Source organism: Puntigrus tetrazona, chromosome 13, assembly GCF_018831695.1.
Source record: "Puntigrus tetrazona isolate hp1 chromosome 13, ASM1883169v1, whole genome shotgun sequence".
NCBI lineage: Eukaryota > Metazoa > Chordata > Actinopteri > Cypriniformes > Cyprinidae > Puntigrus > Puntigrus tetrazona.
In genome coordinates this window covers 20,087,374-20,111,367 of record NC_056711.1, presented here as the reverse complement: position 1 = coordinate 20,111,367, position 23,994 = coordinate 20,087,374, and the positions used below count along the sequence as shown (strand labels likewise).

The 23,994-nt window shown below is 37.6% G+C and overlaps 1 protein-coding gene and 1 long non-coding RNA gene across 2 annotated transcripts in view; both read left to right on the top strand.

Annotated features, from left to right (window-relative positions):
- The window catches only part of LOC122356209, a 32,768-nt gene extending 29,591 nt beyond the window's left edge, over window positions 1–3,177 (top strand). The window contains exon 3 of the long non-coding RNA XR_006252294.1: window positions 2,172–3,177. This is a non-coding gene — a long non-coding RNA (uncharacterized LOC122356209). The remainder of the gene's footprint in view (window positions 1–2,171) is intronic.
- Window positions 3,178–7,495: 4,318 nt separating this feature from the next.
- Window positions 7,496–10,309, top strand: irf2bp2a (interferon regulatory factor 2 binding protein 2a). Its single transcript, XM_043255693.1, has 2 exons — window positions 7,496–8,537; window positions 9,244–10,309. Exons 1-2 carry the CDS (start codon window positions 7,772–7,774, stop codon window positions 9,912–9,914), a joined length of 1,437 nt encoding a protein of 478 aa, XP_043111628.1. The 5' UTR covers window positions 7,496–7,771; the 3' UTR covers window positions 9,915–10,309.
- Window positions 10,310–23,994: the final 13,685 nt, after the last annotated feature.

Genomic DNA, 23,994 nt, shown 5'->3' with positions numbered 1-23,994 from the left:
ACACCAATAAGTGTTGTTTTGCTTTGCATTTATGAACTCTGACATGCCGTATGTATGTTTTGTGTGTTATCAGTGATATGACGGCTTACACAAGCTTATCTGTTGTTGCTCATGCATAACAATGGGACGCTTTATGCATCAAACCGAGCTTAACGGCAACGGTTAAGTATATAATAACCAGTTAACAGTTAAACAGTTAGCAAAAGCAAGTTGTTTGTTGAGTAGTGATTGTCTCTTGTGACTTTCCACAGTGTTTTCAGAAAGCACTGTAATACGGAATATTCCATAAACAGCTTTTTAAAAACGATTATCTCGTATTTCAGTTTATCTCTTATCAATTATCCCTTATTTTAGGTCTAAAATGTACCTGATCTGAATAATTATGAAAAACACTTCTGAATTGCCTCGTTTTAAAAAACGTTTGGCCGTGCAAATGTTGAGGAAACGTTGCATTTTATGAATTATAAATAATAATTTTTGAATGAACCAACGTCATCATGGGAACGTTCTGTGACGCAATAATTGTAAAACATTTTAGGGAAACGTTACTTTTGAACGTTGAGAAAAATGTTCCATCAGCAGTAATAAACACGTTTTTGTGCTAAAGTTTGGAAGTGTTTTACTTATTTTAGCCAAGCCCCGCCCATTATCCAAGCCCCGCCCCCTGGACTCTCTGATTGATTGGATGATCTTCAGCGTAATCTACATCATAAATTCACGCAAGGACTGATATGTGCTCGGTAGTAACAATTATCGAAAGCATTTACAATATTTGAATGTTATTGAGTGCGCACGCAAACCTTTTTAAAACCCAAACAAAAGTTTGACGTGAGACTTTTAATTATTATCATGTAGATGCTCAGTGAATCTGCAGACATTCAGAGGTGTGGCTCTGACAATTAATCCAGTTTTTTTCGAGTAATTTGAGTAGTTAGTAACGCCTGGAAAGTATGAGCTGAAACTAAAAAAAAAAATTAATGATATTGTTACTATGTTAATGATCGCACGAGCGCACATTACAGAATGCCCCTGAAATTCAACGGGCGAAAAACCGGTTTCTGGTGATTCACTCGCTGAAAGCGGCCTTGTTCCATTAATGCATGCGAAACCAAAAGTGTGAAGAGAGACGCCACCACCCACACTTGATTTACATCGAGCTGGAGATGTCATCACACACACCTGCCAACTCAGCCCCGCTGACGTGTGAGTCATGTTTGGGAATAAATCTCATTTACACATCTATCTGACTAAATGTGCCCCAAAGTAAACATTTGATTTATTTGTGTTTCTGTTTCTTTTCTTTTTTTTATCAATGAATGCATTTTTATTTATTTGTTTGTTCACTTAAGTAATTAAATTTAGTAATAAACCATACATTTAATAATGAATAAATGAATAAAAAAATAGAAAAAACAAATAAATACAAAGATAAATGCATTAATTCAAAATTAAAATTTGAATTTGGAATTTGAATTAATGCATTTATCGTACTTTGTATTTATTTGTTTATTCATTTAGATTTTTAAAATTTATCTAAATTTTTTGTTTTATTGTACTGTTTACATTTTTTTTGTTTGATTTGAGTTATTTATTTTTTTAGTATTTATTTTTTTATAGCTTCAAGTGAAATCTTCGACTATTCAGAGACCTTATTTTGGCTTCCCAACCCCCTTTTTTTACTCAGACGTGTATTTCCTGTAGTTAGTCGACCTCGATTCTAAATTTTAAAAGCAAGTTTTTTTTTTTCGGAGGGTATGTCATGCTGTATGTGCAAATGACAGGGGATTTTGACAGGAAGCCACATCTCTTCTCATCTGGCAATGACAGCATGCTTTTCATGAGCTGCAGCAGAGCGCTTCCGTTTCTCCAGAGCCGTTTTTAGGAAGAAAATCTCCATTATTGATCAAACGTGAGGTCGGCGATGTGATCAAAGAGCTGATTTCAAATGTATCAAGTTTGAGAAGAGCTGTGGAATGTTTGTTTGTAACATTCTAAATGGCTCCTTAGCGACGCCCTAGCAACGGTTTAAAAAAATGCTTAGTGTTCTATTTTTGCGTTTTCCATCAATTTTCCGGCATTTTGAATTTTCCTAACAGGCACAATTACCAGACTAGACTGGCCTTTTCTACTTCATCATGCTTTTTTTCCCTTTTTTTTTTTTTTTTTTTTAGCTGTTGCACATGTGGCACATCTGGCGCTCTGCCTGAATCATTACTTACTTTTTATGTTCGGCCCGGCCGTCGCCATGGAAACTGCTGCATGTTTGGCAGCGAGCCTTTGAAGGAGAGCGAGAGCAGCCGCGCGCAACAGAGAGGATTGCGAGCTCTCAGGAATTGGCCTACATCCAGTGTAATCATGGCGGGAGCTGAAATGAGGCTTTTGGCAGCACACCAGGTTTCAGAGAACAAAGATGTGAGCCACTAATGTTGGCTGCAGAGCCTGCTTGGCATCCTTTACCATTTCCCAGCAGCCCCTGCCACGGCTGCCTGCCAAGCCGCCCTCCCTCCCCCCCGTCCCTCCCCTGCTGGGACTGCAAAGAGGATCTGAATAAAGAAAGAGAGTTGTTTTTCTCCAGCTCCTCTGCTCCAATGACATCACCTCTGCAGCCTCCAGCCCCCAGATTCCAGACGCCCAGCACATTTCTTCTGCTCCTCTCTCCCAGGCCCTCCATTTTGACTAAATTCCTCCATTTTATAATTGCTCGACCTCCTCGATGTCACCAAATGTTTGCTGTTTGCCCAGACAAAGCCAGAATGCGCCGACGAGTATGTTTTTTTGGACACTATGTAATGCACACAGTTCGTAACAACAAGATAAATGTAGAATACCCAGAATTGGGATAATTCCGCAGTTCTCTTTCTTCACATGTGTGTGTGTGTGTGTGTGTGTGTGTGCACATGCATATATTTGTCAGCTATAACATGCATTTGTCAAATAACAATGTAGAATAGAAACGTGTAGACAAAGAAAATAAAACTTAATGGTTAACTTGGAGTTAAAAGTGGCATGGGAGAGGTTTATCTTCAATGTTAGATTTTCTGTCACACCATAGGACACACTGATACATCAACTATCCACGCACACACACACACACACACACACACACACACACACACAATATAAGAAATTACTATTCAATTCTCGAAACAGGCATATATGTATATGTTTTAACAGTAATTCAGCATGATTACACACGCACACACGCATATGTGTGTATATTTTATATATATATATATGTGTATGTATGTGTGTGTATATGTATATAAGTATTTAAGTTAAAAGACATTAACATTTACTGTACATTTCTGCATTTGTAACAGAAGAGTCCGTTAAGAGCAGACAAAAGCCTAATGCTGAAATGTAAACGTACACAGCACAACGGTGGGGTAGCATGTAAGCAACGAAGACTATTTCTGTATTTTAAATGCATGTACAGCATGCGTCGGTCGGTAGTCACAGAGCTGGGGTTGCACAACAGACTCGTAACGCGCGACGAAAACATTCTCGGTTGAATTGGCGAGCTTCGGAGAGAGAGAGAGAGAGAAAATAGCAACACGGTAAACAGGATGTCGCCTGTCAGTGGGGCTATCCTGGTGAGTGCGAGGGTTGCCATGGTTACCATTTCCTGAGACATTTTGCAGCCAATCAAGAGGAGGAACGGAGGTTTTACAGACCGCCTGCGCTAGGAAACGCAGGGCACAGTGACATTGTGTCAGCGGGTTCACTCGGCACACTTCAGCGAACCCAAAAAGCACAACACGCGTTTTACAGTCGAGACTGAATGCTGTTTTGCTCCGTAAAAATGCGTCTGGGCCCATTTCCGAGGCCTAAAACGAACCTGGTCTCGGTCGTGTGCACAAGCTTTGCAACGAGCAGCATTTTATATAAGCTTTGCATTGGTCGGCTTACGTAACGATGTCAATATTTCATTTGTGCCGTTTTCATGCACGGCGCCGCGTCCTTGAACATCTGTAGCAGATGAGTTATATAACGCAGAGAACGGGCCGCGTTACGGAAGGGAGAAAGACAATGACACGCGAGAGAAAAGCCATCTTAAAACAGCCCCGATATGCTCTGGTATCAGTCTAACCTGACCAATAAAACACGCTTGGCTTCGGCGGTTCACGTGCTGTTTTTTCTGGAGCCTTTCGGCGTTACGCTGAGTCACGAGCATGTAAATCAGTGTTTCTCGACCGGTTTTGCTTCAGGAGGGGGAACTTTATTTTGTCACGCAGAGCCTGGATTGTAAATCATACGAAGGCGAAACTAAAAAAAAAAAAAAAAAAACGATAATATCACCGAACTGGATTGAGGAGGAGTCAAAACATCTCGGATTGGAGACGAATCATTCTTGATGCATGTTAAACGGCTTGCTTGGTATATTCATATGTCAAGCTGCATTAAGATGCGTTAGAAATCTGGATGGAGATGAATTATTTGCACAAAAATGTTTTCAGTTAATTCATTTTAAATGCCATGTATGGTGGCCACCCAACACAATACAAAGGTTAAAGCTGGATTACGGTGGAAATTAAACGTGTGATTGGAGCTAAATTGTCGAACGAAATGGAGTTTATTCATTTTAAACCTCATGTTTTATATGGAGGTGATGCAACGGCGTCGACGTTAAAAAATAAGAAAAAAATAAACCCAAAAATTGAACAACGCGTTTATATTATTTCAAGATGGCTTATGATTGAAACTAAAAGTCTGATTGGATATAAATAATTAGCAAGAGCCATGATTGGTCAAGTTGTGATCGAATCGGAAATTAATTTCGACGCACCAACATTATGAATAGCACAGAGGTAAACAAACCAAAAAAAACCCCTCAGTGAAATGCATTATGATGGAATCGTAAGCACGCTTGGAAATTGGGCAAATTACGAATGAATACGAGTTGATTAGTTCCATATAGCGTATTTTATACAGCACCAAAACATCAGGTGAACCAAAACATTTTATCACTGAACATGAGTAATATTACCAATATGAATGAATTGCATAGATATTAAAATATAAATGTATATATATATATATATATATATATATATATATATATATATATATATATATATATATATATTAAAATATTATTTATATATATATATTAAAATATTATTTATTTAAATATATATATATATTATTTATATATATATATATATATATATATATATATATATATATTAAAATATTATTTATATATATATATTAAAATATTTATTTATTATATATATATATATATATATATATATATATATATATATATATATATATATATATATATATATATATATATATATATTAAAATATTATTTATTTATTTAAATATATATATATATATATATATATATATATATATATATATATATATATATATATATATATATATATATATATATATATATATATATATTTTTTTTTTTTTTTTTTTAAATCGTTTCCTTTCCTCTGTTTAAACTGTTGTCTGGTTCATATCTTTCACCTCGTCATCCAGACTACGCATGACTACTGTGTGTGTATATATATATATATATATATATATATATATATATATATATATATATATATAATGCATTATTATTGTTTCCATTCAGCATTGTTTTTCACTCGTGTCCGTGACTGACCCACTTCTGAGTCACAGCCTGCCAGTTGATGTAGAAAACAATATCAAGCGATGACCTTCTGCTTTCTATCTCAGAGACGTTGCCCTTGAGTCACGCAGCATGCGAAATCCGATCGGCCTACCCAGAATGCAACCCGGGGTGGGGGGGAATTAGCTGTCAGGCCGGAAAAGAAAAGGTGATATTTACAGTTTCTCGGGCACAAAGCACGCCCCGATTCCACGAGGAGGGCCGATCATAAGCCCTGGCTGCGGGCCAGCAGATGTGATGTTCGTTGAGAAGGGCGAGGCGAGCTGTGGGTACGTGACTAAACATCTTACTTCCTCTTTCCAACGTCACGAGGGCTTGCACAAACACATCCTGCCTTGTGTCTGCAGATTTCAGACGCATTGCTTCACCCAAAGAGCCCTGAAGCTGCACTCAATTGGAACGGAGCCAAAACAAAAGGGAAGGACCTGCAAAGCTATTTGTTGGTTCTGCTCGCATTGTGGACATTTTGTACCCGGTGACGCTTCTAACCGACTCGGGATTGTTGAGTTTGTGCGGTATAAGTGAAAGCGCGAACGTTTCACTCGACGAATGTGACGTGTGTGACTGAGAACGGTGAAAAGTGAGATGAATTCGATGCGTTTTGATGATTATGTACGCTGTTCACAGCTGGAATGCGGGGGATCTCCAGAAAATGCATGAGTGAACACAGCCGGATCTTAGATTATCTCATTTTAGTCAACATCAGACTGAATATCCATTAGTCATAATAATAATAATAAAAAAAAAAATTAAAAAATTATATATATATATATATATATATATATATATATATATATATATATATATATATATATATATATATATATAATATTTATAATTATTTATGTAATTGTAGTAGTAGTAGGTAGTAGTAGTAAACTTTAATTACAATTAATTTTAAATAAATATTATATAACCTTTTCCATGATTGTCCAGTTGTTTGTTTTTACTGGATAAGAAAAGGTACGTGTTTAAGTAATTATTATTATTATTAGCATTGTAATTAATATAATAATTTAATTACAAACTAAGTAGTTTTAATTGGATATTTCCGTCAGGCGGTGTGCAGGTAAATAAATAACCACACCTTTTCCATGATTTTTCCGCTCGTTTGTGATTTAATGCATACGAAAAAAAAATAAAAAAATTTGTGGAGCAATTTCTTGCAGACAACAAGAAATGTTATATCCACCGCGAACAGAGTGTCATTCACGTCCTCTTTCCTGCAAAATCGCGATCGCCTCCCGTTTCCGTGATCACGGGGACCAGATTCGATCGAAAACGGCTCGCCGTTCCGTTCGGTAAGACTTCCGTGCGCCGTCCGTCAGCGCAACCTTCGACTTTGAATCGTTTCCAGCGCGATATCGAAAGCGCCCTTTCGCTTGTTTCCTACTTCTCGCCCTCGTCGGTCGCGGCTCTGGCCTCGATTCAAGTAGAGTTAAATAAAGGAAAGGGAGGCGCTGTTGCCAGGTCCGCCGTTATCCCACTCAAGTGGGCTCCTTTAACACCGTTTAATAACGTGGTATTTTTTTTCCCTTGCAATGCGCATTTTACAAGGAGAATCTCGCAAAAACAAAAACGTGTATTTTGTACCCCCTTTACGCGACCCCCCTCCTAATGCATATGTGCTATTTATATAACGTACAGGGTTATACAAGTAAATACATTTATTTATATAACTTATGAAACTTGTGTGTATGTGTGTGTAAAACGTGAGCATTAACTCTGCTGATGACTGTTAAATGCGTCATCACAGTCATGTGAAAAGGGCCGTGTTTTAAGCAGCAACCGGGCGGGTTTTCTCCTGGACACCTGGCAACCGTGGTCCTAGCAGCGCCGTCAGCGCGCATGCGCCGGAGGGGGAGTTCTATCGAAGAATCAAGTAAATAGAATCGGAGCGTCCGTGACGTCACCGCTCCACATTGAGCTCCGGTCTGGACGCGGTAGTAGTGAGAGAGAGAGCGCGAGCGAGCGAGCGTCGTAGTAGTAAAGCGCACACTACTATGAAGTTCTGTTCGTAACTCAATTATTACTCGAGAGGAGCCTACCTCGTTTTCCCGCGAACATTTCCGACAGGATTGCGCTGCACTTCGGAGGGTTTTCCGCCTAAACGAGCGATGTCGTCCGCGGCGGTTCACGGTTCGAGGAGGCAGTCGTGTTATTTGTGCGACCTGCCCCGCATGCCGTGGGCTATGATCTGGGATTTTACCGAGCCCGTTTGCAGGGGATGCGTGAACTACGAAGGAGCGGACAGGATCGAGTTTGTCATTGAAACCGCGCGGCAGCTCAAAAGAACCCATGGATTTCAGGACGGCAGACCGGCGACGAAACCGTTGTCGGGGAAGGAGATCCAGGCGTTGAATCACGCGTCTGGGGAGCCGGTTTCGCGTCCGCCTCAGCCCTTGGACCGTTACCCGCTGTCCTCGGAGCGTCCTCCCAGACTGGGACCGGAATACCAGTCCGCGCGGCAGGCGAACGGCATCCCGGTCCCGAACGGATTCTCGAAACCGGACGATCCTCCGGAGCTCAACCGACAGAGCCCGAACCCGCGCAGGACTAGCGGCGTGCCGCCCAATTTAGTGCCTCTGGTGAACGGCAGCATGGTTCACGCGATCAACGGCAGACCCGGTCTCGGCCCCGCCGACCTCGGCGGGAACAAGCGGCCGGCCTCGGTCTCCAGCACCGAGCACGACAAGGACAAGCTCCGACCGGACAGCCTGACGCCGGAGATCAGCGACGGCCACAAAACTCGCGCGGACGAGTGGATCAAGAGCAAAGCGTCCCGGGATTTAATGGCGCTCAACGCGTACGACCCCAGATTTAAGAAGGAGCACATGCAGCAGAGAGTCATGTACGAGCCAAACCCTCCCGCGTCCAAATCAGGTACGGTTTTTAAGCGTTTTCGGTGGCGTTGTGAACGTATATATGCAGCCTGCGTGCTCGTTTAGCGCGCGCTTTAGTATTTTTATTTTATTTTTTAGGCGCATCCGGTAAAAGCCGATTAAATAAGCTTCCCGTTGATGCATGGTTTGTTAGGATATTGCCTCTGTAATGAAAAAAACTAAATATATATTGAGGAAAATCCTTTGGAGTTGTACAAATTTAGTTTATAGCAATGCATATTGCTTTATATGCACGGTAGGAAATTGGAACATGATATCCATGATGATTTTTTTTTTTTTTTTTTTTTTTTTTGGCGTAAATGAATAATCTGTTTTGACTGGTTTTGTGGCGTGCGCGTAAAACACACATACAATGGACGGAGAGGTGCATGCGGCGCAATACGACGCTACTGTAGTCTCTTTAATGGCCTGCTTTGAATGAGAGCACTATGGCATGAGTCAGCTGCAAGGAAATTTCCGCTGATCAAAGCTCAACGTGTATTTGCATGTGGTGCGTTTGCAGTCAGCCTCATTGTTGCGTCTGGCGCTCCGATGCGCGGCCGCGTCTGCCACATTGTCAGCGTTGCATAAAGAGGCTTTTGTGCGGCGTAATTAGAATTAACTGCTGGTTTCGTCCGGCCAGGGAGAACGACTGATACTGTAAAGCAGCTCCATGTGACTTCACGCTTGCGTTCTTTCCCCTGCAGATCGAGGCAAACATCCCAAGAATCTGAAGAGAAAAGCCTCGCCTGAGCCGGACGGGGAGGGCGGCACCGCCGCCAAGATTAACGGAGACGGACAGCAGTGGCTCCCGGCGGGAGACGGATTGAAGATGCCCCCGGTGCCGCCGCCCAGCTTCGCCTCCCCGCCCTCCACGATATCCCCTCACCCGCGCACCACCCCGCCGGAGGCCTCCGCCCAGAACGGAAGCTCGCCCATCGCGGCGCTCATCCTGGCGGCGGACAACGCCGGCGGGAACAGCTCGCCCAAGGACGCCAACCAGGTGCACTCGACCACGCGCAGGAACAGCAGCAGCCCGCTTTCTCCCAACCAGCGGCGGCTGGCGCAGGGCCCCGTGACGCCTCACGTCCCCGGCATCCCGGACTCCTCGGTTCCCAGCAGCATCCCGCTGTGCTGCACGCTTTGCCACGAGAGGCTGGAGGACACGCACTTCGTGCAGTGCCCTTCGGTGCAGTCTCACAAGTTCTGCTTCCCTTGCTCCCGGGAGAGCATCAAACTGCAGGCCGCGAACGGAGAAGTGTACTGTCCGAGCGGCGAGAAATGCCCTCTGGTGGGCTCCAACGTACCCTGGGCTTTCATGCAAGGCGAAATAGCCACCATCTTGGGAGGAGAAGTAAAAAAAGAGAGAGACACTTGATTGCGAAAATATTCTGGTCTATATAAATATATAAATATGAATATCCCATGCATACCATCCAGACAGAAACTAACGGACTTGTATATAATGGACATGAGGGACATGCATACTTGGTAAACATTGCTGTACATTTTTTTGATTTTTTGAATACATTGTGTTTCTATATTTTTTGAAGATAAAAAGGTATGTACTTATTATAACGGACTACGTTCTTCTTTGTCGATGTTTAACGATTTTCTTGATGTACTTTTAGGTATGGTGGCAGTTCCTGTTAAACGTAGAATGTGACTAATGCAACTCTACGAGCACTTGGCAAAACATTGGAAAACGCTTCTAGCTGTACTTGTATGCACTTGTTTAAAATTTGCCAAATACATTTTCTGATCTTGTATTAACGTGGCGTCTCTGCTTGCTTCTTCTGAGGATCCGAGCGCTTCCGCTTCCGCCGGGGGCATCCAATTATCGAGTTCGACCTGGGTCGCTCTTAGCATTTACGGTGCGCTTGTAGCCTAGTTAATATATGATAATCGTTCTCCGGAGCAGCTTGTTGTTTGCGGTGACGTGTAACACGAGCACTGGCTTGTAAATCATTACCTTAACCGGTTCCCTGGGTCGTGTTTGGGTCTTTGTGTATTGTGTGCTGCAGGAAACTGCCTCGTCAGACTTGGGTGGAGCTGGGCGAAACGGCCCTCGTGCGTTGACTAATGCTGAAAAAACCCTAGCATCTGTTTCGTCATCCCAGCTACTCGAAGGCTCGTTTAAACCTGCTTCACGAGTGCATTTAAGACTAAAACCGAACGGCGTGGCCAATGCTGGGGGGGGTTGCGTAACGGTGCGGCGTTTTGGAAAGCATGCGTCTTTCCACACACACACACGCGGGGCCTCGGGAGACTCGATGATTGGGGCGGTTTGTAAAACAACACGCAGTCACGTGGTGAGCTCTGGAATTCCCTGGTTTAGCCTGGTTTGGCATCAGGCTGTTTTAACCTGCGACGTCTGTTTTGCTTGTTGAGAATACCCGCTCGTGCATTTATTTGTAGCGGGTGTTAAATGTTTGGCTGGGCAGCGTCGACGCAAACTTTTATGTAACGGAAGCCAACAAAAATTCGAATGCAAATTAAAATAAATGCGTTGGCTCTCAAGTCACAGTCCCTAGTGTGCTCTCACTGCCTTGCCTGTGGGGATTGACGGTGGCTTTGTATGTTTTTTTTGCGTACGGTGTTTTTGTTTGAATCGGCCGGCGATGCGTTCATTTGTATCGGTTTTAAATGCATGCAAACATCAGATTTAAACCGGTTACGTAACGGCAGCGGTTCAATAATGCAATGAAGCGGTTCGGAGTACGCAGATATAAATCCTTCCCCCACGCATGCACTCAGCCTCAAAAGAAACCCGATGAATGCAGTAGCTTGTAAAACAACACGTGGTCACATGCTCAACTCTGGAATTCACTAGTCACCGTCTCTGGCCTAGTTTAGCTCGCTCTTGTTTTGTTTTCTTAACTACTGTAATTCGATGCGGCGCGTACGTTTTCCTTTTTTGCCTGTAGGGTGTTTTTGGTTGAATTTGCATGTTAAAAATGCCCACCAGTTCATGCATACCTTTTCTCTTGCGGTTTTAAAAGCATGCATTCTTTTATCTTCAAAATATCAATCCAAGCAGGAGAATGCAATGAAGTTAATGGCAGAGCCTCAAAAAAATGCCTGCAACGAATAGACGTAAAACAACGCTTGATCGTATGCTTAACGATGGAAGAAGTTAATTTGGCACATTTTGGCATGCTTCAGATTTTGCTGCGCAGTATCAAGTTGCATAACAGGAGCAGCGTAACCTACATAATGGTATATCTCTCCCCAAACATGCACAGAGCGAAGGAAACGCAGTGCATACAGAAGCTTGTGAAACACAACATGATCACACGCTCAACTCTGAGATGGCTGAGTCACTGTCCCTAGTTTACTTGTTATATATCTGGACTGTAGTGATCTGTTTAAAGGTTTGCATGTGTTTTTTGTTATATCTTCATGCCTTTATTTCAGCTTTAAGTGCGTGCATGCATTGGATTTTGCCGCACGGTATCAATGGAAAACCCTTACATAACCGAAGCCATGCAATAATGTAATCAAGCGGTTTGGCGTGCACAGATATAAATCTCTCCCCAGACGTACACGGAGCCTCAAAAGAAATGCAGTGAATGCGGTAGCTTGTAAAACAACACGTGGTCGCGTGCTCGACTCTGGAACAGCCAAGTTTGCTAAGTGTAATACATCCAGGCCGTGTACGTTTTATTATTTTGGTCTGAATCGGCATGTTCTCTTTTGTTGCGCTTTTAAATGCACGCGTGCATTTGAATGATCGTGCTAAAAATGCAGCATTGTGGATTATAGTGCTAAGAGTAAAAATGCCAAGCGTTACTAGACGCCGCGTATTCCTCCAGCCTTTCCTCCATCTCTCAACCCAAATGAAACTTTAAGCAGGGTTTATTCAGAGACGCATCGAGGCATTAGTGGTTTCGGCTGTTACTGGAAATGCATGCTCAAATAGCAAACCGCTTATTATTTAGTGCAGGATTATTAGGAGTGCATAGACGAAGCCGTGCGGTCTCCGCCGCAAGAAGGGGAGATCGTGCAACCCTGACCCGTCGAGGCATGACGGTGCCGAAACGGGGAGAGCTGAGCGTTGGGAAGTCTCAAAATATCTCTGCGCGGTCCGGCCCGCGGGATGCATTTTCCACGGCTTGCAAAGTTCGAGAGATAAACAGCCGCTCGCAGCTTTGATCGGCGTCTCGCATGAGTGTTGATGTGACCTTTGCTTCCTTCCTCGCAAAATGCACCTCCGGACTGAGCTTTGAGCTTCCTTTTTGGTGCCGTTGCTTCATTATCATCGGTTCTTTTAGTGTGTAGCGCGTGCATGAATCTAATCGGCTCTTAATCCGATTACGTGGCATCTCGGAGTAGTTGCTTCTACAAATGCAAATAACGACCAGCGTCACTTTTAAAAAGGCTTCGGCCAAGTTTTTTTTTTTAAATGCATAGGATTATTAAAGCCGTTCTGCATTAATATCTGTGTTTGCATGCAACCCCCGTTGCCTGGTTAAGCGGTCGTGTCGTAAACACAAGCTATCTTGGTTTATTAAGATCTGGGAATATCAATCCTCGGAGCTTTAGTGCCTCTTGACAGCTCGAGGAACGCCTTGGAAACGGACGCGCTGTGCTGTATTTTTAGCCCGTGTCCAAAACGTACGCCACAGAGCTCCTTGTGCAAAATAAACTCGTCGAGCTTCCTAACGCTCACTTATTAGTCAGATAAGGGTCCGCGTTCGGAGGTTAATCAGCGTCCGGTTTCCGAAAGCGTGCTCTAAGGAGAAAAGCACACTTGGGTCTACTATTAAACCAAACTTGGCCTTCGAACCCGGATGCTGGGCTGTTATCCGCTCAGAAATGCAATAAAACATTGACGTTTCGGACGAACTCGGAGGTTAACTGTGAGTGACCTTTTTTTAAAAACGCCCGTTCAACCGGTTAACTCGAGACAGACGAACGGTTAACAGATAACCTGATTTAGACAAAGACATGCGTTTCAGCTGTTGCGTGAGGTCACAACGGCGTAAAAATAGACTAAACTGACTAATCGTATTTCCATCTCGTAACCGACGTTTTTGTCACCTAGCAAGAAGTATTCTACAAAGCAATTCGCGTTTCGCAACTCAGCAGAAAAGCGGCGCGCCGCCCCGTTTGGCTCGCTGCCCGTAAGACACTCCCAGCGAGCGTTTTCTCCAGGCCCGTCTCCGCCGGCTAGTTTCATTAATCACCGCATTGACTCTGCTTTGGTGTGTTGTGGCAGCTCACTTGCATGAGATGAAATGGAGAGGCTTTTAATTGAAGCTCTCGGGGTGAATGTCTGATGGCTTGAGGAACGTCTGCGCTGTGGTCAGTGAGTAATGTCAGCAAGTGAGTGATGTCAGGGTTTTTTTTTTTTTGTGTGGCAAAAATGACTTGGAAAGCAAAATCGTGAGATTTAACAAAACATTATTTAAGCAAATCCAACCCCATCTTTTCACTGGTATCATTTATAACATACAATATAAATAATAATAATAATTATATATTTTACAAATGTATTATAATTAAATTTTTTCTCGTATTAAAGACAAAAAGAATATAAAAAATATATATATATTAAAAAAAAATATATATATATATATATATATATATATATATATATATATATATATATATATATCTACATATATATATATATATATATATATATATATATATATATATATATATATATATATATATATATATATATATATATATATATATATATATATATATATGTATATATATATGTATATATATATATATGTATAAGTAAAGTATTACACTATTTTACATTTTTAATTACTTTTTAAAAGATTAATATTGGAAAAATACCATGTATCTTAAATTGTAGTGAATATTTCTGTTTCACGGTTTATTACTGTATTTCATTCAATAAATGCGGTATTCAATATTAAAATAAATGGCATCAATAAAACGTTTTTTTTTTCTTGTACATATTATTTTACGACTTTTTTTTTAATTCTAGTTCGAACTGGCAAACCTCCAATATTTTCCTAACGTTTATGTTTATCGTTTTACATTTGAATTTAAAAAGAGATTAGAATATATGAATCGTTTAATTATAACGCACACAATTAAGATGCCGTTTGCTCCACAATCTAAAGCTCTTAAGAAGGCGCCGCTTGTTTTCCCGCTGAGAGCGGTCGTGTGCAGATGCAATGGCTCTGATAAACGCGCTCAAATCACGTCATCCTAACACGCATTTAGGTACGGCTATAAACATTTTATGGCCCCAAATGTGTGCTGAAGTGTAATTTCCTAAGAGAATGAATATTCCTTATCTCAAGCAGCAGTGCAAAGGCCTTGTCACCAGACAGGTTTTTATGTGTTTGTTTTGGAGAAGCGACGGCCAGGCCGTTTTAAGTCATGCTATCAGTGGATCTCCACCGTGCTGCTCTCAGACAGACCTTTGTTTTGTCATTAAAGCATGCTTTTTCATTTACGCTTGGGCTGAAGTTTCTCTGCAGGTGCTTGAGTTTTAGTTTAGTATTAATCACTGTAGTTTTTGTTAACGCTTTGAAATAGATTTTTCCGAATACATCGTACATTTTAATTTAAAGTTTTGCATTTTTATTTAATTTGGTTTATGAGTTTTAGTTTTCTAGCTTCTTGGCAACGAACCTAAAAAATCACATTGTTAGATTTTTTTAATAGAAATTTATATATACTTGTCTATACAGTTTAGTTTTTTTATTCTTCATTTACAAAAATGTAAAAATAATATTTTTTTCACGAGTTAGCAGTGCACCGGTCACCTGATTCAGTTTGATTCAGCCGCTCCAATTGATTCAAACTCGTGATTTTGATCGTTCAAGATTCATTAGTAGTAAAAAGGTTCAGTCGATTGTCAAATTACAATTGATTCGTTTAATAATTTCGTGATTTTGATGCGTGAACTCAAGCTCTTTCATTAGTAGTAAAACTGTTCATTTACTGATTGTCAAATTACGTTGTCGCGTTTAATAATTTATATAAGTATATAGTGATGCGTATAACCAGATATTTTAAATATATTTAACTATTGTATATGAAAAACTGATTCATTTACTGATTCATAGGCATATATATAATCAATATATATATATATATATATATATATATATGTATATATATATATATATATGTATATATATATATATATATATATATATATATATATATATATATATATATATATATATATATATATATATATATATATATATATATATATATATATATATATATATATATATATATATATATATATATATATATATATATATATATATATATATGTATATATATATATATATATATATATATATATATGTGTATATATATATATATATATATATATGTGTATATATATATATATGTGTATATATATATATATATGTGTATATATATGTGTGTATGTGTGTATATATGTGTATATATGTGTGTGTATATATATATATATATATATATATATATATATATATATATATATATGTGTGTGTGTGTGTGTGTATATATAATTTTGCAGTACAAAAAATCGGTTTCATTTTATTGGTGAAAAGATACGTATAGTCCATTTAATTTTGTACAACATTTGCAAATTCTTGCTTATGACATAATTACAGGTTCTAATTATGTGGTAAAAGAAGCACATATTAAATGATCTCATACATAGGGCCCGCAGAACAGATCTTTAGAAGCTGATTTTAAAATGCAAAGTATTTATAATAAAGCAATAATTTCTGTGCGTCACGTCAGGTCATGAGAAGCAAGCGTCTTTGTGAACTGTTGGTTTGGTTAGCAGCTCGCTCGTGATCAGCCTGTCTGCTGAAGCGGTGTGTTGTCAAACGGAAGCAGCGGTGCGTCTGAAGTGCTGAACCTGAGATCCTGGAAAATCCCCACGAAGTCTGCGAAACTGAACATCACAGAGCTCGGGCAGACGCTTCTCGTCTCGTTCCTGTTTGCACTGCTCGGGTAATAATTACCGCCTCGTTCGGGTCAGCGTTTCCGCCGCGCATCAAAGAAGAGACAACGCACTTCGGTTTTCATTCAATTGTTCGATGCAGTGCTCTAAAAAATACAAAAAAAGCATAGCAGATGACAGTTTACACAAATGCTTGCTTTACGCAAAAGTCGCTTTAAAAAGTCATGCATTAAAATATCGCCACTACCTAAAAAGTAACTGATTAGTTACTTTTTGTGCAAAGTAAAGTTACGTTACTTTTTAAATACGAGCAGGGCTTGGTTGTTTTTAATATAAGCCGTTCTATTTATAAAAGCCCTTTCGCACCAAAAAGTGTAAAGAATAACTAAAAAGTAAAGGTAGAATACAGGAGAAGACGGTTTAATACTCTCCAGCGATTAAAAATCAACGAAGCACAATTGTTAGTTTGTCTAAAGTCTTTTTTGCTTACTAGTATGGTTAAACCGGTTCATCAAAGGTCAGCGGCTAAAACATCGGTTAATGTAATGGTGTTATATACGTCCGATTATTGCAGGTGTGCAATTTTCGCATTTCGCTAAATTTTCGGATTTCGCAAAATTTCCGCATTTCGCTAAATTTTCGCATTTCGCTAAATTTTCGCATTTCGCTAAATTTTCGCATTTCGCAAAATTTTCGGATTTCGCTAAATTTTCGCATTTCGCTAAATTTTCGCATTTCGCTAAATTTTCGCATTTCTCTAAATTTCCGCATTTCGCTAAATTTCCGCATTTCGCTAAATTTTAATCGCATTTCGCAAAATTTTCGCATTTTTTTTTTTTTTTTTGCGAGATCAATTAACGTTTAGTGTAGAACTACGCTTTCTGTCAGTCAGTGAATGGGAAAAACTATATATCGTAAATGAAAAAGTAACGCGTCACCTTCCTAGCTGCTTGTGGGGGGAAAAAAAACGTAAAATGCAACGCGCGCATGCATTGTGCTCCGGATTGCATTTACAGTAACCCTCGAAATACTTCAACGCTTTCCGTCTCCCCTCTTTCGCCGCCGTTGCCATCCAGATTTCGCTAATTCTAGGCCACCTATTCTGTCCGATCTAGGCCATTAAATAGTTATTTTTATATAAAACGCGTCGAGCGCTAGCCCATCGCCGGCGACGGACAACGCGCGGCACGCATCCATTGAGGAAGGACCGCGCCAAAAATACAATCTGGTCCACATTCGCCAAATCCCAGTATAGATGATGCACCGGTTAATTTAGGCCTGCCAGGGAAAAAAAACAAGGTCGCCTGCAAATTTCCGAATCGAGGACACCTTGGAATCCGTATCTTTTCATCAATCAGCTCGTCCCTTTAGAGTTCGGCCCCACTTCTGGCTCCAGCGTAGTCTTTTCCTCCCCGGCGCTCAACGGCTGGAGCTTTAACGGGCAATTAGGTTGTGTGGGCTCGGATCCGGGGCATATGTAAGAAATTCCCCTCTGATTGCAGGGTTGGATGAGGATATGGAGCTGGGTTGGGTTCTTCCGGGGGTTTTCAGCCGCCCTTCCACACGAGGCAAGAGAGCTCAAACCCCAAATCAGTCATTTTGCGAAACATTAAAGCAGAAAGCACATGAAAGCGACCGGGGTTTCCTTCTGTTGTTAGCGCTCCTCCAAAACCCGCACAGAACGGCCTGGACAGCGTAGAAATGATTGGCAGAAATTGCAAATAAAATTACTGGAGCGGGTTTTACCGGAAAGTACGATTTCAGATGATCTACTTAAAAAAATTATTATTATTATTATTATTTTTTATTTTTTTAAGTAAATCTTATTTATTAATCTCTTAATTCATCGATTTATTAAATTTTAATGTATGCGAACAGCACAAAAAAATTAAACCACACCTAAAAAATATTGATTAAAATTAAATAAATAAATGTAATTGATTGATAATACCAGACTTGCATTCGAAAACCCGTTGAAATGCTTTTCATTTGAAACTGTCAAGCAATTGCTAGTGAATTTGTTAAATATTTAGCAAATATTTCACAAAGAAATTGCGCAAAATTTAAATGTGGCATTTTTTTAAATGCTGAAATAATAAAACATTCTCCGATAATATCTGCAAATTCGAAAACAACTTAACATGAACAATAAAATACATTAAAAATAGTGCACATTAAAAATAGCGCAGTTTTATTTTACCAAGCGTTTGCTATTTATTTTATGCTTTATTGGCAATTTTTATTTTATTGACAGCTTTACTGACAACCTTTGAATTTTATTATTTTTTCACAATATATTTAGAAATAAAAACCAGTCCCTAACTAGTAGGTTACTAGCTTTTGGTGCACAGCTGTCTTGCACTTATAAGTTATTAATATGTTTATCTGTTTGCATGTTTTTTACTCAAGCGCTCTCGATCTCTGCTTTGTTTTTCAATCGTTTATTGTGCCGAATGCAGAACTGTTGTGAGCCTCGTGTGCCGTGTTTTCTGTTTCTATAATAAGGCTTGACCTCTAACGCTCCGTGTCAGTCCATCTATAACCACATTAGAAAATCAGGCTTTTAAAAATAGAAATTAGAGCTCAGTCTTCCAGCCCATCTATACACGCCACGCTTCTTTTTGTAGACTTCAAAAGAGCCTGCGTGCTTCCAGTGTTTCCATTTTGAGGTTCGAGCCGCTGCCGAATCCAAGAAGTGGAGCACTGAATAAACAGATCCAGAACATGAACGCTCGACTTGAGGAATGAACTTAATGCAGCTCATATTCTTGACTGGTGACTGCTAGTTACTAAAATAAGTACGTATGTATGTGTATGTATAGGCAAGGCCAGTTCATTTATATAGCGCACTTCATACACAATGATGATTCAAAGTGCTTTATGTAAAAGGAATTAAAATAGTTGTAACAAAAATTAGAGTGAATAAAACGAGGAATTTAAAATGAAATTAAAACAGTTATACATACTATACAGTAATATGTATGTAAATATATATATATATATATATATATATATATATATATATATATATATATAATGTATACATATGTGTTTTTATTTTTATTATATTATATATATATATATATATATATATATATATATATATATTTATTAGTGCTATCAAGTGATTAATTGCAAGAAAAATGTGTGTATTGTGCATTATTATGTATATAAACACATACACATACAGGATATATCTACATATAATTTATATAATATCTAATCCATCAATATGTAATATATAAGCATTTTATGTGTGTGTGTGTGTATATATATATATATATATATATATATATATAATTTATTTATATATATATATATATAATTTATTTATATATATATATAATTTATTTATATATTTATATACAGTATTTGATGTAAGCAAACTTTATTAATTAATATACATTGGTCTGCAACAAGGGGATAATTTTACAATATAACAGTTTGCTTGCATTTTATACATATTTACTGTATTTTATTGAAAAATATGCTTTTTTTATGAAAAATATATTTGACAGTGGGATCATTTTACAGTGAGTTGCATTTTGCGTAAATTTATGGTAGTTTTCGCTTGCATTTATTTCTTTCTTTATTTTTAAATCTAGGGAATCGATTCAGTGTGCTTTGAGATGAACGTGTGTTGTTTCTGTAAACGCTTGGCGCCCGGGACACGCTCTCGCTCCGAGCGCAGCTCTCCGCCGTTAAACCAGAACCGATGCCAGAAGATTGATGTCACTAATTTCGTCTGCTCCATTTAGGGCTGATTTGACGAGATAACACTTGTGGCTTAAAATAGCTGCGGGACATTTGCTGTTGAGCGGTTGTTGATGTCAGATAACTGGGATTTGAGACGAGCTATTCCTGTCCGTCAGCTCCAGGTCATGCTGGGACCAAAGAGAAGCTGATCACACACTCTTCTATCAGGTGTGCAGTTCAGTGCTTCATTCAGACCGCAAGACCTGTTCTGATCACAAGTGAACAATGCAGAGACGCTGTGTTAGCTCATACCAGTTAGTTGCTTATAAGCGTGCATATTGCTAATTAAACACACATTAATGCCTTTATTCTAAATCACCGATCCTACCCGATATCTAAACTAACTATTAATAAGAATAAGAATAGGAATGCGTTAGCGTTTTTTGCACGGTAAGATTTTTTATTACTATTTATAGTAAAAATTGTAAATATTTTTAGTATTTAAAATAACTGTTTTGTATTTAAAAATGTTATAAAATGTAATTTATTCTTGCGATCAAAGCTACATTTTTAGTATCACTACTCCAGTCGCGACCCTTCAGAAATCATTCTAATATTTTGATTTGCTGCTCAAAAAAAGCATTATTTTTATGCTGAAAACAGCTGAGTAAAATCTGTTCAGGTTTTTTTGAACAGAAAGTTCAGAAGAACTTCACCGATCCTACCCGACATCTAAACTAACTATTAATAAGCAGCAAATTATGAATTCGTTACCAAGTCTAAAACATTTTTGCACGGTAAGATTTTTATTACAATTTATAGTAAAAATAGCAAATATTTTTAGTATTTAAAACAACTGTTTTATATTTAGAAATGTTATAAAATGTAATTTATTCTTGTGATCAAAGCTATATTTTTAGTATCACTACTCCAGTCGTGATCCTAATATTCTGATTTGCTGCTCAAGAAAACCTCGAAAACATTTATTAATATGCTGAAAAAGTCAAATTTTTTTATTCTGAAATATAATATATATATATATATATACATATAAATAAATATATATATATATATAAGTCTTTAACGTTGCTTTAAAGGCACCCTTACATAGTAAAAGTATTAATTTCTAGAATTTATTTCCAAATAAATAAATAAATAATGATTATACTGACTCTAAGCTTGTGAATGGTGTAGTATATAATGTGACAAAAGCTTTTCGTTTCAGATAAATCTGATGAATTGGATCGTTTTAAATATTTATAATAATAATAAATGCAGCATATCTCAAGGATCACGTGACGCTGAAGACTAACACATATTCAAACAGTTATTTTTAATAGTAAAAATATACATTTCGCACAATTTTTGCGCCAAATAAATGCACAAACAATCGTACTCTTCCAAAACTCGGCGGCGCGTCGAAATACGAGTCGCAGCTTTTGCTTTAAAAAGTGCCGAAGTCAAAGAAGACTGAAACGCAGAAGAAAGAAAGGCGCTGGTTGTGTTTGGTAAGCAGCAGCAGCAGCCGAGATATCAAACGCCGCGCATCTGCCGTTCCTCCCTTCAGGGTCAGCGGGGCTTTCAGAGCTCTGTCGTCGCATGCCACTAACAGGTGTGCTCTCAAAAGAAGCTCGCCGAGCCTCCAGAGCATTACACAATCACAGGAGCCCGAAATAGCGGCGTGTGGGCGGAGCCTCCGGAGACGTTCACAGGTGTACGAGTTCAGAGAGCTTTCACAGGAGTGATGAAAACCTCGAGACTAAACTAGCTTGTGCGTTCTGTTCATCGATATGTATTAAACCCGTCCGCTGTTATTAATCCGTTTGAGTTAGTGTTAGTGGATTAACATTTTTCATGCCAATAAAGGCATTCCATTCAGAATTTAGAATTTTTTTTAATTTAAATTTGAATTAAATTTGAATGCTGTTATTGATCCGTCTGAATTTGAATTTAAGCGAGATTTGAGTTCATGCGAAAATGTAATTTATATTTTGAGATTGAATTTTTTTATGTTTTTTGAAAGTGAATATGAATTCATGTTTGGGTTTTGAAGTAGGAGTTAATTTTTTTTTTTTTTCAAATTTGAGTTAAAATTTCAAGTTTGTCATTATTGTGAACCCGTATGCTGTTAATAATCAGTTTAAATTAACATTTTTCATTTGAATTTCAAATTCTTAATTTCATGCCAATAAAGGCATTCCATTCAGAATTTAGATTTGGATTTTTTTATCTGAATTTGAATAAATTTTTGAGTTTTGAAATGAGTTTGGAATTTAAATTTAAACCTGGATTTGAGTTATATAATAATATATATATATATATTTTTAACTTGCTGTTATTGACCAGTCAGAATTTGAATTTAAGCGAGTTTTGAGTTCATGTGAAAATCGTGAATTTACATTTTGAGAATTTTTGAAAGTGAATATGAATTCATGTTTGGGTTTTGAATTATGAGTAAAAAAATTTTTATTTCAAATCTGAGATAAAATTTGAAGTTTGTCATTATTGTGAACCTGTAATAACCTGTTTAAATTAAAATGTTGCTCTTTCAAAATAAATTGAAAAAATTATAATATTTATAATATAATATAAAAAAAAAAATTTGAGAAATAATGTCAATAAAGGCATTAAATTCAATTCAGAATTTTTATTTGGATTTTTAAATCTAAATTTGAATTGGAAGTTTGAATTTTGAAATGAGTTTTGAATTTGAGTTAATAATATATATTATTTTCTAACTTGCATGCTGTTATTGACCAGTCAGAATTTTAATTTTACATTTTGAGATTACAATTGTTTTAAAAGTGAATATGAATTCATGTTAATTTAATTTTTCATGGAAATTTTCTGAATTCAAATTTGAGTTTAAATTTTAAGTTTGTCATTATTTAAAACCTGTATGCTGTTAATAACCAGTTTAAATAAAAAAATAAATTATAGTAATTTAATAATTTCATAGTATTTCAGAAAAAAAGACAAGTTTGGAGTTTGAATTTTGAAGTTAAATGAATCAGAGTTTTGAATTTAAATTAGAGTTTAAATTTTGAATTTATCATTATTCTAAACCTGTATGCTTTTTAACAACCAGTATAATTAGAATTTAGAATTTGGGTGAAATTAAAATTAAATGTTTTTTTTTTTTTTATTATTAAAATTTTGAACTTGTGATTATTCCAAACATGCTGTTATTAATTAGTTTGAATTTGAGTAATATGTCATTATTTTTTAACTTTTAACTTTATTGATCAGTTTGAATTTGAATTGAGTTCACACTAAAAATCTAGAATTAAAATTAGCGAATATAAATTAATGTTTGAGATTTGAAGAATACGTTTTTAACGAATTTAAATTGTGAATTATCATTAGTCTAAGCCTGTGTGTTGTTGTTAACCAGTTTAAATTAAAATTTAAAACTAGGCCTTAAAAGGTTTTATTTAGGTTTTTTTTTTTTATTTTGAATTTGAATTCAAAAATAAATTTGAGTTTTGACTTTAAATTTGAGCTTGATTTAATGTTTATCATTATTTTAAACTTGTTATGCTGCTATTGGCACATTTGAAATCTTTAATTTAAGTTTGAGATCGAATTGTTTGAGTTTGAGTTGTTTCAACTCAATTGTTTCAGTTTTAGAATTTATCGTTATTCTGAACCTGTATGCTTTTAACAACCAGTATAATTAGAATTTAGAATTTGGTTGCAATTCAAATTTTGAGCTTGTGATTATTCCAAACCTGTATGCTGTTATAAATTGGTTTGAATTTGAGTTTGAGCCGTGTACGTGAATGAGTTTATTATTCAAAATGTGTATGTGCCGTTATTAACCAGTTAGAATTTAACACGTGAACATTTGAAA